This window comes from Salmo salar, chromosome 11, assembly GCF_965601325.2.
Source record: "Salmo salar chromosome 11, fSalSal1, whole genome shotgun sequence".
In the NCBI taxonomy this organism is placed as follows: Eukaryota; Metazoa; Chordata; class Actinopteri; order Salmoniformes; family Salmonidae; genus Salmo; species Salmo salar.
Window position 1 is genome coordinate 94,654,847 of NC_138301.1, and position 16,791 is coordinate 94,671,637.

The 16,791-nt window shown below is 40.8% G+C and overlaps 1 protein-coding gene across 2 annotated transcripts in view; it reads right to left on the bottom strand.

The window, feature by feature from the left end:
• Positions 1-16,791, bottom strand: part of LOC106563303 (TNF receptor-associated factor 2) — a 30,040-nt gene that overhangs the window by 13,123 nt on the left and 126 nt on the right. The window contains exons 1-4 of one of the 2 annotated variants that reach the window (XM_014128793.3): positions 16,536-16,771; positions 14,311-14,518; positions 9,827-9,905; positions 9,437-9,535 (exon numbers count right to left, since the gene is read on the bottom strand). In XM_014128793.3, coding sequence (XP_013984268.1) covers positions 9,437-9,535; positions 9,827-9,905; positions 14,311-14,489 — 357 coding nt within the window. In that variant the 5' untranslated portion in view covers positions 14,490-14,518; positions 16,536-16,771. Of the gene's footprint in view, positions 1-9,436; positions 9,536-9,826; positions 9,906-14,310; positions 14,519-16,535; positions 16,772-16,791 lie in introns of those variants that run through there. The other variant, XM_014128792.3, reaches the window with a different exon arrangement.

The following is a 16,791-nucleotide window of genomic DNA, read 5'->3' on the forward strand; positions in this document are numbered from 1 at the left end:
TCTGTGTTCTTTGAGAATGAAGCTACAGTTCATATGATTAATAAGGGTAGACCCTCAGTTCCCTTTATCAATAGACTTCTCAGGTGCTTAACTTGGACTTGCATTTTAGATAACTTCTTGCTAAAAGCCACGCATATCCGGGGTCTTAAAAAATAACACAGCTGACGCCCTCTCTCGCTTTAAAATTTCAGGAGTTCCCCGAATTGCACCCAGATTCCCTGCCAATCGGTCTGCCATGGCCAGCCTTCCCACTTACCGTGCTAGACTAGACCCCACCCTGCATCATATTTGAGCAAAGCTTCTCATTACATGAGAATGGGTTGGCAAAATCTACATTGACAGCCTATGATTCTGCCTGGTATTATTTGTATTATTTTTGTGCTGCTTTCTCAACTTGACTGTCAATATATACCTGGTGTGTGCCTTTATTGTTCACTGCTTCGAATCACGCAAGTTGCAGCCTTCCACCCGATGTCTACCAGATGCATATGCGTTTTGTTTTGCCGGATTTTCTGTACTTGACGCACGTGCTTCGCTTTTCAACTAGCTAAAAGCTAGCTAGTTGGAGCCCGTGTGCACTTTCATTCACCGTGTTGTTTTTTTACATTTTTATTTAACTAGGCAAGTCAGTTAAGAACAAATTCTTATTTACAATGACGGCCTACCAAAAGGCAAAAGACCTGCTGGGATTGGGGCTGGGATTAAAAATATATATATTTTTAAATAACATACAAGCACAAAACATGGTAGAAACATTATTGGGCACAGACAACAGCACAAAGGGCAAGAAGGTAGAGACAACAATACATCACACAAAGCAGCCACAACTGTCAGTAAGAGTGTCCATGATTGAGTCTTTGAATGAAGAGATTGAAATAAAACTGTCCAGTTGAGTGTTTGTTGCAGCTCGTTCCAGTCGCTAGCTGCAGCGAACTGAAAAAACGACCGACGCAGGGATGTGTGTGCTTTGGGGACCTTTTAACAGAATGTGACTGGCAGAACGGGTGTTGTATGTGGAGGATGAGGGCTGCAGTAGATATCTCAGATAGGGGGAGTGAGGCCTAAGAGCAAAATAAGCATCAACCAGTGGGTCTTGCGACAGGTATACAGAGATGACCAGTTTACAGAGGAGTTGTAACGCCCTGGCCATAGAGGGGGGTTTTTGTTCTTTATTTTGGTTAGGCCAGGGTGTTACATTGGGTGGGCGTTCTATGTTCTGTTTCTATGTTTTTGTATTTCTTTGTTTTGGGCCGTGTGTGGCTCCCAATCAGGCACAGCTGAAGTTCGTTGTTGTTGATTGGGAGTCACACATAAGTGCATGTTTTTCCGTTGGGGTGTGGTGGGTAATTGTTTCTGTCATTGTGTTTCATCTGACAGGACTGTTTGGCTGTCAGTTTCTTATTTTGTAATTGTATAGTGTTCCGGTTAATAATTAAATATGATGAACACTAACTCCGCTGCGTTTTGGTCCACTCTCTCTCACGACAGTCGTTACAGGAGTATAGAGTGCAGTGATGTGTCCTATAAGGAGCATTAGTGGCAAATCTGATGGCCGAATGGTAAAGAACAACTAGACGCTCGAGAGCACCCTTACCTGCCGATCTATAAATGATGTCTCCGTAATCTAGCATGGGTAGGATGGTCATCTGAATCAGGGTTAGTTTGGCAGCTGGGGTGAAATAGGCGCGATTACGATAGAGGAAACCAAGTCTAGATTTAACTTTAGCCTGCAGCTTTGATATGTGCTGAGAGAAGGACAGTATACTGTCTAGCCATACTCCCAAGTACTTGTATGAGGTGACTACCTCAAGCTCTAAACCCTGAGAGGTAGTAATCACACCTGTGGGGAGAGGGGAATTCTTCTTACCAAACCACATGACCATTGTTTTGGAGATGTTCAGAAGAAGATGAAGGGTAGAGAAAGCTTGTTGGACACTAAGAAAGCTTTGTTGTAGAGCATTTAACACAAAATCCGGGGAGGGGCCAGCTGAGTATAAGACTGTATCATCTGCATATAAATGGATGAGAGAGCTTCCTACTGCCTGAGCTATGTTGTTGATGTAAATTGAGAAGATTGTGGGGCCTAGGATTGAACCTTGGGGTACTCCCTTGGTGACAGGCAGTGGCTGAGACAGCAGATTTTCTGACTTTATACACTGCACTCTTTGAGAGAGGTAGTTAGCAAACCAGGCCAAAGACCCCTCAGAGACACCAATATTCCTTAGCCGGCCCACAAGAATGGAATGGTTTACCGTATCAAAAGCTTTGGCCAAGTCAATAAAAATAGCAACACAACATTGCTTAGAATCAAGGGCAATGGTGACATCATTGAGGACCTTTAAGGTTGCAGTGACACATCCATAACCTGAGCAGAAACCATATTGCATACCAGAGAGAATACTATAGACACCAAGAAAGCCAGTCAGTTGTTTTTCCAACACTTTGATAAACAGGGCAAAATAGAAATAGGCCTATAACACTTAGGATCAGCTTGATCTCTCCCTTTAAATAAAGGACGAACTGTGGCTGCCTTCCAAGCAATGGTAACCTCCCCAGAAAGTAGAGACAGGTTAATAAGGTCAGAGATAGGCTTGGCAATGATAGGGGCAGCAACCTTAAAGATCCAGATGTTGTTTTGGGGTCAAGTTTCAGGAGCTCCTCGGACTCAGTGACTGCCTGCAGGGAGAAACTTTGTAGCAGGGCAGGGGAAAAAGAGGGAGAAGCATCAGGGATAGTCGCATTAAAAGGGGTGGGAGATGAGGAAATGTTGGACGGGCAAGCAGGCATGGCTGAGTCAAATAGAAATCCTGACTTAAATGAAGTGGTGATTAAAGAGCTCAGTCAGTAACAACCACATCATCAACTTTAAGGGACATGGGCAGCTGTGAGGAGGAGGGTTTATTTTCCAGGTCTTTAACCGTTTTCCAGAACTTCTTGGGGTTAGACCCACAGAGAGAGAACTGCTCCTTGAAGTAACTAACTTTGGCCTTCCGGATAGCCTGAGTGCACTTATTTCTCATTTGCCTAAACGAGAGCCAGTCAGCCTGAGTATGCGTGTGCCGAGCATTTCGCCAAATGCAATTCTTGAGGTGGAGTAACTCTGCAAGATCACGGTCGAACCAGGGCCTGAACCTGTTTTTAATTCTCATTTTCTTTATGGGGGGCGTGTTTGTTAACAATACCACTGAAAATATTATAAAAGAAGGTCCAAGCATCTTCGACAGAGGGGATCAAGCTGATTCTTTCCAAATGTACAGAGGCCAGGTCATGAAGGAAGGCTTGCTCATGAAAGTTTTTTAGCAAGCATCTATGACATATCTGGACAGGTCATTTCACTGAGCAGCCATTACGAACACAGGCTGTAAAACAGTGATCACTAAGGTTATTACAGAAAACACCAGACTGATACCAGGATTATTTGTGAGGATAACATCAAGAAGAGTAGCCTTTTCTGGGTGTTGGAGTCATACCTAGTAGGGTTGGTAATAATATGAGAATGATTTAGGGAATCCCATTGCTTTAGGACTTGGTCAGGTGGTTTAAGCATGTCCCAGTTTAGGTCACCTAGCAGGACAAATTCAGACTTGGTGTAAGGGGCCAGGAGAGAGCTTAGGGCAGGTAGGGTACAGGCCGGTGCTGATGGAGGACGATAGCACCCAGCAACAAAGAGCTATTTGAAAGTTTAATACTTAAAACCAGCAAATCAAATTGTTTGGAGACAGGCTTTGTGGAGACAACCGAGCACTGAAGGTTATCATTGGTAAAGTTTGCCACTCCCCCACCTTTGGAAGATTTGGCTTGCCGAAAAAGGTTATAACCAGAAAGTTCAACACCAGTATTCAAAACACTCTTCCTTAACCACGTCTCAGTGACCAACACATCTGGATTGGAGCTCTGAACCCACACTTTCAATTAATCCATTTTAGGTAATAAGCTTCTAGTGTTAACGTGCAGAAATCCCAGGCTTTTACGGGAGCAGAAATCAGTGAAGCAGATATCAGAGCACAAGTCAGAATTGGGGCAAGCAACAGTAGATGGGCAAGGGTGTACATGCACATTTCCAGATATCATCAAAAGTAATACAACCAAGGCAAGGCATAGTACAGGGAGAGCTCTGCAGTGCTGATTTATGACATCTGAATGTGCATCAGATGGCAACAAGATCATATTGTAAAGCAATTTCATCAGGTAACATGAATACAAAGTCGGCGATAGGTGTTTAGAATGGGATGGGAGGCCAAAAGTTTATGTAACCAATTATTAACTCATTCTAAAACGAATACGAAGGGTAAAGGTACTCCAGTTGTCATTGCTCGAACTAACACCGCTTTCTCTTCCATGTTACGCTATCTGCAATGCCGACCACTGGCCACGCTGGGCGATCCATTATTTATCACTGATGCAACAGATGTCCAGCAAAGACAAGAAGACTGGTCTCGGCCCCAGTATAAAAGATTGTGTTCGTACTTCGTAACTCTTCCGTTGTGTTTTTAAAGAAAGAACTGTCCAGCCAGCGATCCCAGTTGATTGGTGTTTATTCTGACGATAGACACAAGGAAGCACATTAGATGTGCAGGACAATAGTATGTTGATGGCTATAGATTCGTGATTTGTCTGTCAGCATGGAAATAACTGAAATAGCAGGGGCTAATGCGACCATTATAGAGCATGCTAGCTAACTCCCTCTTACAGCAATAACATACAAAAGCACATCCCAGGATGCCCCCAATATCTAACAGTTACCGTACACACACACACTGAACAAAAATATAAATGCAACATGTAAAGTGTTGGTCCCATGTTTCATGAACTGAATAAAATAATCCCAGAAATGTTCCATACGTACAAAATGCTGTGCACAAATTTGTTTACATCCCTGTTAGTGAACATTTCTCCTTTGCCAAGATAATCCATCCACCTGACAGGTGGGGTATATCAACAAGCTGATTAAACCGCATGATCATTATTGGGCTGGTGACAATAAAAGGCTACTAAAATGTGCAGTTGTGTCACAACACAATGCTACAGATGTCTCAAGTTGAGGGAGCGTGCAACTGGCATGTTGACTGCAGGAATGTCTACCAGATCTGTTGCCAAATAATTGAATGTTAATTTCTCTACCAAAAGCCACCTCCAACATCGTTTTAGAGAATTTGGCAGGATGTCCAACTGGCCTCACAACCACAGACCACGTGTAACCACGCCAGCCCAGGACCTCCACATCCGACATCTTCGCCTACGGGATCATCTCAGACCAGCTATCCAGACAGCTGATGAAACTGGGGAGTATTTCTATCTGTAATAAAGACCTTTTGTGGGGAAAAACTAATTATGATAGTCTGGGCATGGCTTCCCAGTGCACCCCTGCCCAGTCATGTGAAATCCATAGAGGGCCATTAGAGTAATTTATTTATTTCAATTGACTGATTTCCTTATATGAACTGTAACTCAGTAAAATTGTTGCATTTATATTTTTGTTCAGTGTGTGTTGGCAAGATAGGCAGATAGTTCACGTGCCAAGAGGAAGATCATCATGCCTCAAGCTCATCATGCCATCGGTACGTCACCAGGGATAGAAGTCACACGTTGCTCAGTTTATGCCACACATGGTTAACATTCTCACATAGGATTCATTGTTGCGATGGTAAGATTACCTAACTGGTCTATTCGATAATATCTAAATGGCGCTTCTGCCGTAGCTACAGAGTCGTCTGGTGTAAGGTTCTGCTGTTTTGGGGGATTGGTATAGCTTACTGCATTCACTGCCCATAGGCTATATTATATATTGACGCTTTGCTTAGGCAGTGAGCTACCCTGAAGGAGCAGAGCCTATATCGCCAAGACTTGCATTATTCATTGCATAAAAGCTGCAAAATGTCACTTTTTGGGCGACCCGACCAGATTCACATAGAAATGTTAGTTAGAAATCTGTCATTCTCATTGAAAGCAAGTCTAAGAAGTGGTAGATCTGTTCTATGTGCTCCATTTCTTTCTACGCTTCCCAGTCTTAATTTTCGTTTTTGCATCTTTTACTTTCGGTTTTGTACACCAGATTCAAACAGCTGATAATACAATATTTGTGGTTATGGAAAATATATTTCACAGCAGTTTAGACAGTACAATGATTCTCTACACTATGCAGTTGTTTAGTCACAAACAGAAATTAGCCGAACTATTAACATTTTTCCAAACAGAAAATGGCGGAGCGATTTCTGCATAGTGCATCTTTAATAAATGGTTAAACATATTTCTTCGTGGCGCTATATTTCTGAAATGAAGCGGAGCCAGTTCAGAATGGAAACCTGAGTGGCCAGTCTCAGCTGACACACCTGCTGAGATGGTACCAAAGAGGCTAGTATCAATCACGCCTACATTATTTGGTGGTCTATTTTAAGCTGACCAGGTCCCCTCACTCATCATGCTGCTACTTCAACTATACGCCGGCTTCTTGCTCGCACCACCAGGTTCTGTGTTTCTGCCGGGGGATTGGTATAGCTTACCGCACTCACTGTCCATAGGCTATATTATATATTGACGCTTTGCCTGTGCAGTGAGCCTATAGTTCCAAGACTTGCATTATTCATTGCTTAATAAATGGTTATAAATGTTTCTATGTGGCGTTTCCTTTCTGAACTTGCATTTAAAGTTAAAAGATCTTTAAAAAAGCATTGTGTTATGAAAGGAGCAGACTTGGCATGACTGCAACATTTTTTTTTACATTTTAGTCATTTAGCAGACGCTCTTATCCAGAGTGACTTATAGTAGTGAGTGCATATATTTTAATACTGGTTCTCAGTAATAAGTAATCCTTTAAAATCAATGATAAGCCAAAACAATAGCTGTTTTATAGCCTACTCCTACTTCCTTGGCTTAAGAGGGACAACCTGTCTATTCAGTAAACACAGTTCTATGCAAGTCATAGCTTGCAAGATTAAAATAACGGTTGGGTTGATGGTTAACCAGTCTGTTGCATACGAGTTTATAAGCAGCCAGTTATGGCATTTAGAAGAAGTACATCTAGTTTAACTGAAAACGGCCACAACGGATCAGGAAGTATGATTAGACAGTGGTGCCAAAATAGTTTTTTGAAAATGTGAAACTCTTTATGGTTGTAAACTAAAAGTGACACCACAGATCCATATACGAACCACTGCTCTACTTAAATATTGCTAATGTATAGAAAAAGGTGTTGTGTGAGATTGGAAACATTGTATGTGTTTGTGAGAGTATGGCCTATTGTGGTTGTTTTGGTGTTGCATGAAACTTCACATTAAAACTGCTTGCGGTTGTGCAGCAAGAACTCAAAATTGCTTATTCAACCACTGTGTGACAAGGGCTGAATTCATTGTGCCTCACAACTACAAAAGTTAAAATACAAAGTCAAATTCAAATGAATCCATCTACTTATGAATTGTTACAGTAAATGTCAGTCCTGCTCTAGCTGAGTTTTTTTAAAGCAGGTGGGAGGGGAAAGGGGTGGGGGGGGGAGAAGAGTGTTGCCATCTACCACCATGTCTTTTCTCATTCAGTCTCAAGGCTCAAGAAGGCAGCAGAGCAGGTAAGTGAGCATGTTTTTCCACATACCCTTACCAACCCTTCTCTAAAATATCCCCAAGCCAAACTTAACCATAACTAAAAACAATAACGACTTGTCTAAAGTATTTTCCTAATTTGGAAACTCACGAAACGGTTAAGCCTATGTCAATATAAATCCGGAAACATGGGCACCCTCATAGATATTATCCTGACCAACTTGCCCTCCAAATACAAAAACATCCTGTGGCGGACTGCAGTAGCATCGAATAGTCCCCGCGATACAGTAAACACAGGTTGTTTTTTTATAGTCCACTGAATACGTGTTACTAACTCCAATCACACAATCTCCCACAGTCAACGACAACATTAAAAGGCCACTGAACCAACACGAAACGCCTACACGATAAAACATTTTTAGCACAAGTTGTGCTAACCATCAAGTTGGTTGTCAGCATGACATTCAACTGCACAATCTTCATCAACACAAAAACGTTCTGCTGAATCGGTCCTAGAAATGTAGCATAGACAGTATCACTTCTTTTTTTTCCCCCCCTTGTGAAAGTAAATATAATTCTATCCACAGTTCTGAGGAAGCACATTAACCCCAAAAAAACTTTTTACTGAATTACCAGACATATTTACAGTTGACAGTCTTTAAACATCCCCCACAAAACATACAGTTATAACCTACGATTAGATACAAATTATCAAACTGAAGAAATAAAAGAGCAATGAACTTAAAACTTTCCCCCTCCCCAACCTTCCCTGTTATACAACAGCACATGTTAGTTTAACTCTTGGCAGAAGGCCAAGGTTTGCTTCCTCATAAAATCCCCCCCTCTTCCTGTTTTCAGTCTCTACAATCAATGGACAAATGGATTTACAGTTAAATTAGTCTAACAACAATACAATAATTTGCAGTTTAGCAGTATTATTATTATTATGAATTTCTCAGACTACTCAAGACAGATGGTAAACAGAATGTAAATTAAGCCTGCAGGTCTTGGGTACTTTCCACTCTCCGCCTAACAGGATTCATTTAAAAAAACTCCAGGGACTTTCCAAGTTACATAACAAAGGCAGATCCTGTTTCACTCTCACATGACAACCAAACCCGCTCCACATGTTGACTTTATCTGTCCCCACCAGACGCCTTCATGACACGCAGGTTAAAATACTAAAACCAACTGTGAACCAACTATATTCATTTAGGTGCAGGATAAAATACATAGTGTATGAAACATTCATGGACATTTAGCTAGCTTGCATTGCTAGCTAATTTGTCCTGGGAGATAAACATGGGTTGATGTTTAACCTGAAATACACATAGTCCCTTTTTTTGTGTGCTGGATCTTTGCAGAATTTTCACCCATTCTGAGTCACACAAAATCATGTGTTCTCCGACAATTAATTCCCAGCTAAAAGGTGAAACCTAGGTATTATTTAGTTTGTTTTCTTTGATTAATCTCTCCTGTTCATTCTTCTTCTGTGGATTTGATATGATGGTTGGCAACTAACTTTAAGGTGCATTAATCGCCACCAACTGTGCTGGAGTGTGGACCTCGTTCATCTTTCAACCACCCATGTGGGTATACGCTTGTAAAAACCAATGAGTAGATGGGAGAGGCGGGACCAAGTTCAATTTTAGCACCTGGCTACGCAGATACAATTATTAAATAACATGTATATGTACATTTATTTTGCAACGCTCACACACACAATGGGGGCAGTCTGGTCAGCATGTCAGATTGCTACTGTGTGCTTTGCTATTGGCTCTCAACACGAGAGACATGAAGAACGTCCAATCAGATAACTCAAATTCAAAACATGCACAAGATATTCTCATTTGAATCACCCAATGACAACCCAGTAAAACATAAGCATTAACTCCATACTATACCTCATATTCTTTTATGCAACCAGTCCAAGAGCATCCCTCACTGATACATTTGGCAGGCAGGCTGGCGATTTCTCTACCAGCTGCATTGTCTGGAAAAGCCTGAGGGAGTTGACAAGAACAAAGAGTACTCTAATTACATACAGTAGTTGTCACATTCACTGTTACTGTTCAACCAGACTGTGGGGGGGGGGGGGGGGGGGTCTGGTTGAAGGTTGTACTTGGGTATCTGGCCAACTTCCCATGCAGGGAAATTCACTGCATTGAACTGTAATAAACATTGAACTGTAATAAATACTTTAGGTGAATTAAATCCATATCCTTCTTTCGCCAGGAGCAACATGATTCACCAGAGATGTTGTTAGAAGTTAAATGAATGGAACAGAGCCTTACCTCGTTACTATTGAGAATGGACTGTGGCTCCTCATAAATCTCCTCCTGTCGACAGGCTTCACAGGGCTTTGGGCCGGAGCTGATGATGGAGACACACTTCATGTGATTTTACAGTACAAAATGATTTCAGTGGCCAACGACTAGAGGGCTCTTAGCCTCACCTGAACCACTACCAGCATTTACAATGATTACCAGTAGGCTACAGAGTACAGGGTTAAACTAGAAAGATGAATCATGTAATTATGTAGCACATATAGCACTTTGGAGTATACAGATAAACATATATAAACACAAATGGGCAAGTCACTTCAAGACTTGCCCAACGAGATCCATTGCAAAGACATTGTAATAATAGGTATTAAGAATACTATAATTAGTGGGGACTGGGAAGACATACAACGACAGGCGCATCAGTATGCAAGGCAACACAAAGATGCAAACAAATTAAAAGGTTGATGTTTAAATTCACAGAGAGAGGCTTTAGTGTGAAGGAGGAGTCAGACCACCAGTAGACGGAGGAGGGCTGTGAATGGAGATAATAGTTCCCCTGAGTTTTCTGTGTGGGTTCATAACTCAGAAATATACTGTGGTCCCACTAGAAACCACTAACTATGTGGTATGCATTTAGATAACCAACCATGACCAGCTAGCTCTATGTTGAAACCACTCCCCATTCAATTCTGAGAAAATGACATGTGGCAACTGGAATTTCTAGTGAGTTTAAAGCGAAACAGGATTACAAAATTGTACAAATTCCAGGAATTACCAAATTACTGACCCTTGAATTTCAACATCAGCACCAATACAGCACTTCAAGTACAACGTATTTGACCTGAATTGTAGTGAAATGTATCATATTAAATGAGTTAAGACTGTGACAGTGAGGGCTTGTAGTTGAATGTCCGTTTCTCCTTATAAAACAACTAATCGCCCATCCAGTATTTAAAATTATCTTTGTCACGTATTTCGTCGTGTTGAGGAAAGGAGGACCAAAATGCAGCGGGATTGTGGACACTCATGTTTATTACTGATAAAAACATGTAAGGTATCCACTTGAGAAAAAACAAAACAACAAACAATACAACAGCAACAGTGTGGCAGGCTCAAACAAACGCAGTGTACACAACAATCTCCCACAAAAGACAAACACAAACACACCCTCATATAACACCTGCCTTCAATTGAGAGTCCCAACCCCAATGAACCCAAACATAGAAACAGACACACTAGACTAAACATAGAATACATGAAAATCAAACAGTGCCCAAAAACCCCGGAATACCTAAATCAACTGCCCTACAACAAACACACCACCCCTAACCACATAAAACAAATACCCTCTGCCACGTCCTGACCAAACTACAATACCAATTAACCCTTATACTGGCCAGGACGTGACAATCTTCCAGGCTTCCACGTACACTTTAACTTATTGTTGTTCTTTCCCGTGCAGATTCTACATAGTCTGATCTCTGACAATGTCACTTTGCAAGTTAAAAAATGCATGTCCAGTCTTGAACATACTCCGATTATAATCAGATGATAATCAGGACATCCTGCAACTAAGAAAAGCTGAAGCTTCACTCCACCTTCTTTTCATTCCACTGCACCATTTTTACTCAAGTTAGCAAATGAAGAGGCAAAAATATCTCTATTTCTAGCAGCAGGTGAAGTATAAAAACGTACATGGTTCCACTTTACTTTAAAGGACTAAAGGTGTGAAAACAAGCAGTAATTGTGTAGAGCATCATTGTACCATCTAAACCACTGTGAAATATATTTCCCATAATCACAGAAGAAAAAATGTGCCCAAAGTTAATAGAACTAAAATGTGTTATAATGAAATGAACAAAACACAAATAAACAGAATTAGCTGCAATTTGAGATGGTGACATAGTTAAACTCCCAGTGAGAAGACATATTTAGTATGAATCAGCAAGAGCAGCTTGGTCCAGTGTAAAGGTCGACCGATTATGATTTATTTTATTTTTTCCGCGCCGATACCGATACCGATTATTGGAGGGCCAAACCAAAGGCCGATACCGATCAAATCGGCAATTTTTTTTTTTTTTTGCAATAATGGCAATTACAACATTACTAAATAAACACTTATTTTAACTTAATATAATACATCAATAAAATCAATTTAGCCTCAAATAAATTATGAAACATGTTCAATTTGGTTTAAATAATGCAAAAACAAAGTGTTGGAGAAGAAAGTAAAAGTGCAATATGTGCCATGTAAGAAAGCTAACATTTAAGTTCCTTGCTCAGAACATGAGAACATATGAAAGCTGGTGGTTCCTTTTAACAGGCTTGAAGTCATAAACAGCACAATGCTTGAAGCATTGCGAAGAGCTGCTGGCAAACGCACAAAAGTGCTGTTTGAATGAATGCTTACGAGCGTGCTGGTGCCTACCATCGCTCAGTCAGATTGCTCCATCAAATCATAGACTTAATTATAACATAACACACAGAAATACGAGCCTTTGGTCATTAAAATGGTCGAATCCGGAAACTATCATATCGAAAACAAAATGTTTATTCTTTCAGTGAAATACGGAACCGTTCCGTATTTCATCTAATGGATGGCATCCCTAAGTCCCCAGTTCGCAATGAGCCAGGCGGCCCAAACTGCTGCATATACCCTGACTGCTTGCACGGAACGCAAGAGAAGTGACACAATTTCCCTAGTTATAAGAAATTCATGTTAGCAGGCAATATTAACTAAATATGCAGGTTTAATAATATATACTTGTGTATTGATTTTAAAGAAAGGCATTGATGTTCATGGTTAGGTACATTGGTGCAACGACAGTGCTTTTTTCGCAAATGCGCTTGTTAAATCATCACCCGTTTGTCGAAGTAGGCTGTGATTCAATGAGAAATTAACAGGCGCCGCATCGATTATATGCAACGCAGGACACGCTAGATAAACTAGTAATATCATCAACCATGTGTAGTTAACTAGTGATTATGTTAAGATTGATAGTTTTTTATAAGATAAGTTTAATGCTAGCTAGCAACTTACCTTGGCTTCTTGCTGCCCTCGCGTAACAGGTAGTCAGCCTGCCATGCAGGCTCCTCGTGGAGTGCAATGTAAGGCAGGTGGTTAGAGCATTGGACTAGTAACCGGAAGGTTGCAAAAATGAATCCCTGAGCTGACAAGGTAAAAATCTGTCGTTCTGCCCCTGAACAAGGCAGTTAACCCCCCGTTCCTAGGCCGTCATTGAAAATAAGAATGTGTTCTTAACTGACTTGCCTAGTTAAATTAAAATAAAAAAATGTACAAAAAAATACATTTAAAAAAATCTAAAAAATAATAATAATCAGCAAATTGGTGTCCAAAAATACCGATTACCGATTGTTATGAAAACTTGAAATCGGCCCTAATTTATCGGCCATTCCGATTAATCGGTCGACCTCTAGTCCAGTATTGCACCACCAGAGGTAAGATCCATTCCAGATAGTTCCAGTCGAGGCTGGACCAGTATTGGTGTTAATTTGACTGGCTACCACACACTAGGCTTGGGCGGTATACCGTATACCGGGGAATTTGGAAAAAGCCACGGGATGATTTTTCAAAACCGTTGAAACTATTTATTTAAAAAAATATATATACACATTTGAATATTTGTAGCTACTTGTGCAATATGTTAGGAGATAAAGAACATAGCGTTCTTCATTTCATCTTACAGTAGTCCCCAGTCACGTGGTGTTTGTTTACAAGCACACAATGATGAGAGACCAGAGCCTTGTGAGTCACTCACTGTCATGCAGCACGCGCTTCATCATTTTTCATTATGAAGCTTACCGGTACTAGTTTCCCAAAACAGCGGTTTGAACCAGTCATGTGCGTTTATTTACAAATAAGCACAACGAGCAAAATGGGAGCTTTGTGAGGGGAGTCATCTCTACAGCGCAACTTAAGTGAGGTGATCAAGTTACACTTGTATGAAATTCACTACTAAATGTTTGCCAGCTATATATCTTTTAACTATTAAGTTAACTATCTAACATGTGCCAAATAAATTCTCTCCAGCTGGGTTTTGCTAACTTGCTAATGTTAGTTAAGTGGCTAACATTAGCTTGCAAGATCAAGCTTCTTGGTAACAGCAGCAGAGACAATCTACTCCTGGATTAAGATAATATTTGCATGGCAAAGGCATGGTATGGAGGGATGGAAATGTGTATACTGCCCAACCCTACCACACACCCACCGCAGACCGAAACACAGAATCCTGTGCTGACTCATCCAGACAGTGGCTGAGGTAAGTGGAAGGGCGAGATGCTGATGGGAGCAAAGGAACCAACAACACCCCCACCACAGAGAGACACTGCAGTGCTATAGCTACAGCAGGACTTTGTGGGCTGAAGCAGCATGCCCAGTGAGAAAGGGTTAATTAAAGTAAGGGGAACTTGAGGAAGGGTGGAGGGTTGCAGAGCCTGTAGTGGGAATGAGGTGAAGAGCTACAGTAATCTACCTGGTGAGCAGTTTGAAACAATGGACACAGAAACGATGTCCACACTGAGCCTGGACTGGCTTCCTCAGGACCTGGTGACACTGCTGGCATTGGTACTTAGCTTCCATGGAAACAGCCAGCACACTCTGGGGTATCCCTGGAAGGGAGGAGTCCAAAGAGGGTAGAGATATGCGGGCCATGCCTCTCCATCAACGTCTCATACAGCTTCCTGTGTAAACAAATATCAAACCTTATTATTTAGCAGATGGATTAACCACACCCTATGTCCCAGGCCGCTGCAAAGATAGGTAACCTACATAACTCACAGGAAATATGGGGTAGAGGCAGCTGTTCTGTTTGTTTATTTGCAGCTGTTGCACATGGGATACATGCACAGTTTAGCGTGTCTAAAAGCCAACTTTGTTGTATGTCGTCTAAGCACATTTCTGTCATTCAACCTTTCACCTCAGGCCAAAACAACAAATAAATGCAATATAGAGTAGCAGTAATTAGAAATCAACAGATAATTCAAAAAGAGACAGGACAGGAGTGGCTTGGCAGGCAGACCTGCAGTATGGACTAGAGGTCAACCGATTAGGGCCGATTTCAAGTTTTGAACAATCGATAATCGGCCTTTTGGGATGCCGATTATGGCCGATTACATTGCAATCCAAGAGGAAACTGCGTGGCAGGCTGACCACCTGTTACGCGAGTGCAGTGTCAAAAGGACCCTGTGGCTGCAATGAGCCAAGGTAAGTTTCTAGCTAGCATTAAATGTATCTTATAAAAAACAATCAATCTTCACATAATCACTAGTTAACTACACATGGTTGATGATATTACTAGGTTAAGTAGCTTGTCCTGCATTGCATATAATCAATGCGGTGCCTGTTAATTTATCATCGAATCACAGCCTACTTCAACTTCACCAAACAGGTGATGATTTAACAAAAGAGCATTCGCGAAAAAAGCACAATCATACCTAACCATAAACATCAATTCCTTTCTTAAAATCAATACACAAAAGTAGGCACATAAGCATTCATTCAAACAGCACTGTATTGCGTTTGCCAGCAGCTCTTAGCAATGCTTGACGCACAGCGCTGTTTATGAATTCAAGCCTATCAACTCCCGAGATTAGGCTGGCAATACTAAAGTGCCTGGTATAGAGAAATAGTCGACGTGTCATAATTCCTATAATAACTACAACCTAAAACTTCTTAACTGGGAATATTGAAGTACTGGGAATATTGAACCACCAGCTTTCATATGTTCTCATGTTCTGAGCAAGGAACTTAAACTATATGGCACATATTGCACTTTTAACTTTCTTCTCCAACACTGTGTTTTTGCATTATTTAAACCAAATTGAACATGTTTCATTATTTATTTGAGACTAAACAGATGTTATTTATGTATTATATTAAGTTAAAATAAAAGTGTTCATTGTTCATTCAGTATTGTTGTCATTATTACAAATATATATAAAAATTGGCTGATTAATCGGTATCGGCTTTTTTTGGGGGGTTCTCCAATAATCGGTATCGGTAATGAAAAATCATAATCGGTCGACCTCTAGTATGGACAGATTGAACTGACGCTTAATCCTTTTAGTCTCAGAGAGAGAGGATTCTTGTAATAGTTTGAAATTGTAAAGTGAAGTCACTTCAAGAGAAAGAGAAAAGAGATTTAAAAGGTGATGTTGTTACACAAGTAAATGAGCAGTGCTTGAAATTGTATATGCCTTTCCACAGACCTTTAAACATAATAATTAATGGATGGGGTCCTTTTTGTTTGTTTTTGCTATTCTCCAAATAGTATTTTTGAGTTTTTAAAACTGCAATATGTAACTTTCTGGGTTACCTGATCAAATACACATACAAATGTTATAGATCTGTCATTCTCATTGAAAGCCAGTCTAAGACATGGTAGATCTGTTCTATGTGCGCTATTCCTATGCTTCCATTCTTAAGTTTTGTTTGGTACAATGATACTCTACACGATTACTGCTTGTTTTGTCACAAAGACTGAAATTAGGCCAACTATTTTAGCAACCAGTAAATGGCAGAGCGATTTCTGCATATTGCACCTTTAATACAGTGTGTAGCAATGAAGTAAATTAGCTCCAGCTTCAATGTCCAACTCCCCCTCCTAGGCAATTTGAGAAATCTAACTGAAACAATGTTCTTGTTTTGACAACTGCAAACGCACGCTGATCCAAAAAAACGACTTTAAACTGCATGTACCGTAGAGATGCAGCCAAGGTACAGAAAACATTTTCAAGGTAGGTCTGTTCATTTCCTTTTTCCCTGCCAGTGGACATCTTGCTCAACTGTCGTACTACTCTAGGCTTAGCTATGGAGCCATGAATTTACAGCGTAACGTTGACTTTCTTCTCAGCAGTGCGCTAACTGCATACTGAAAAGGTTTTCGGGGTGAGCGAGCCCAAATATCATGACCATTCATCCAAGCTACAAAAAAATAAGGAAGTGTTGTACTTAC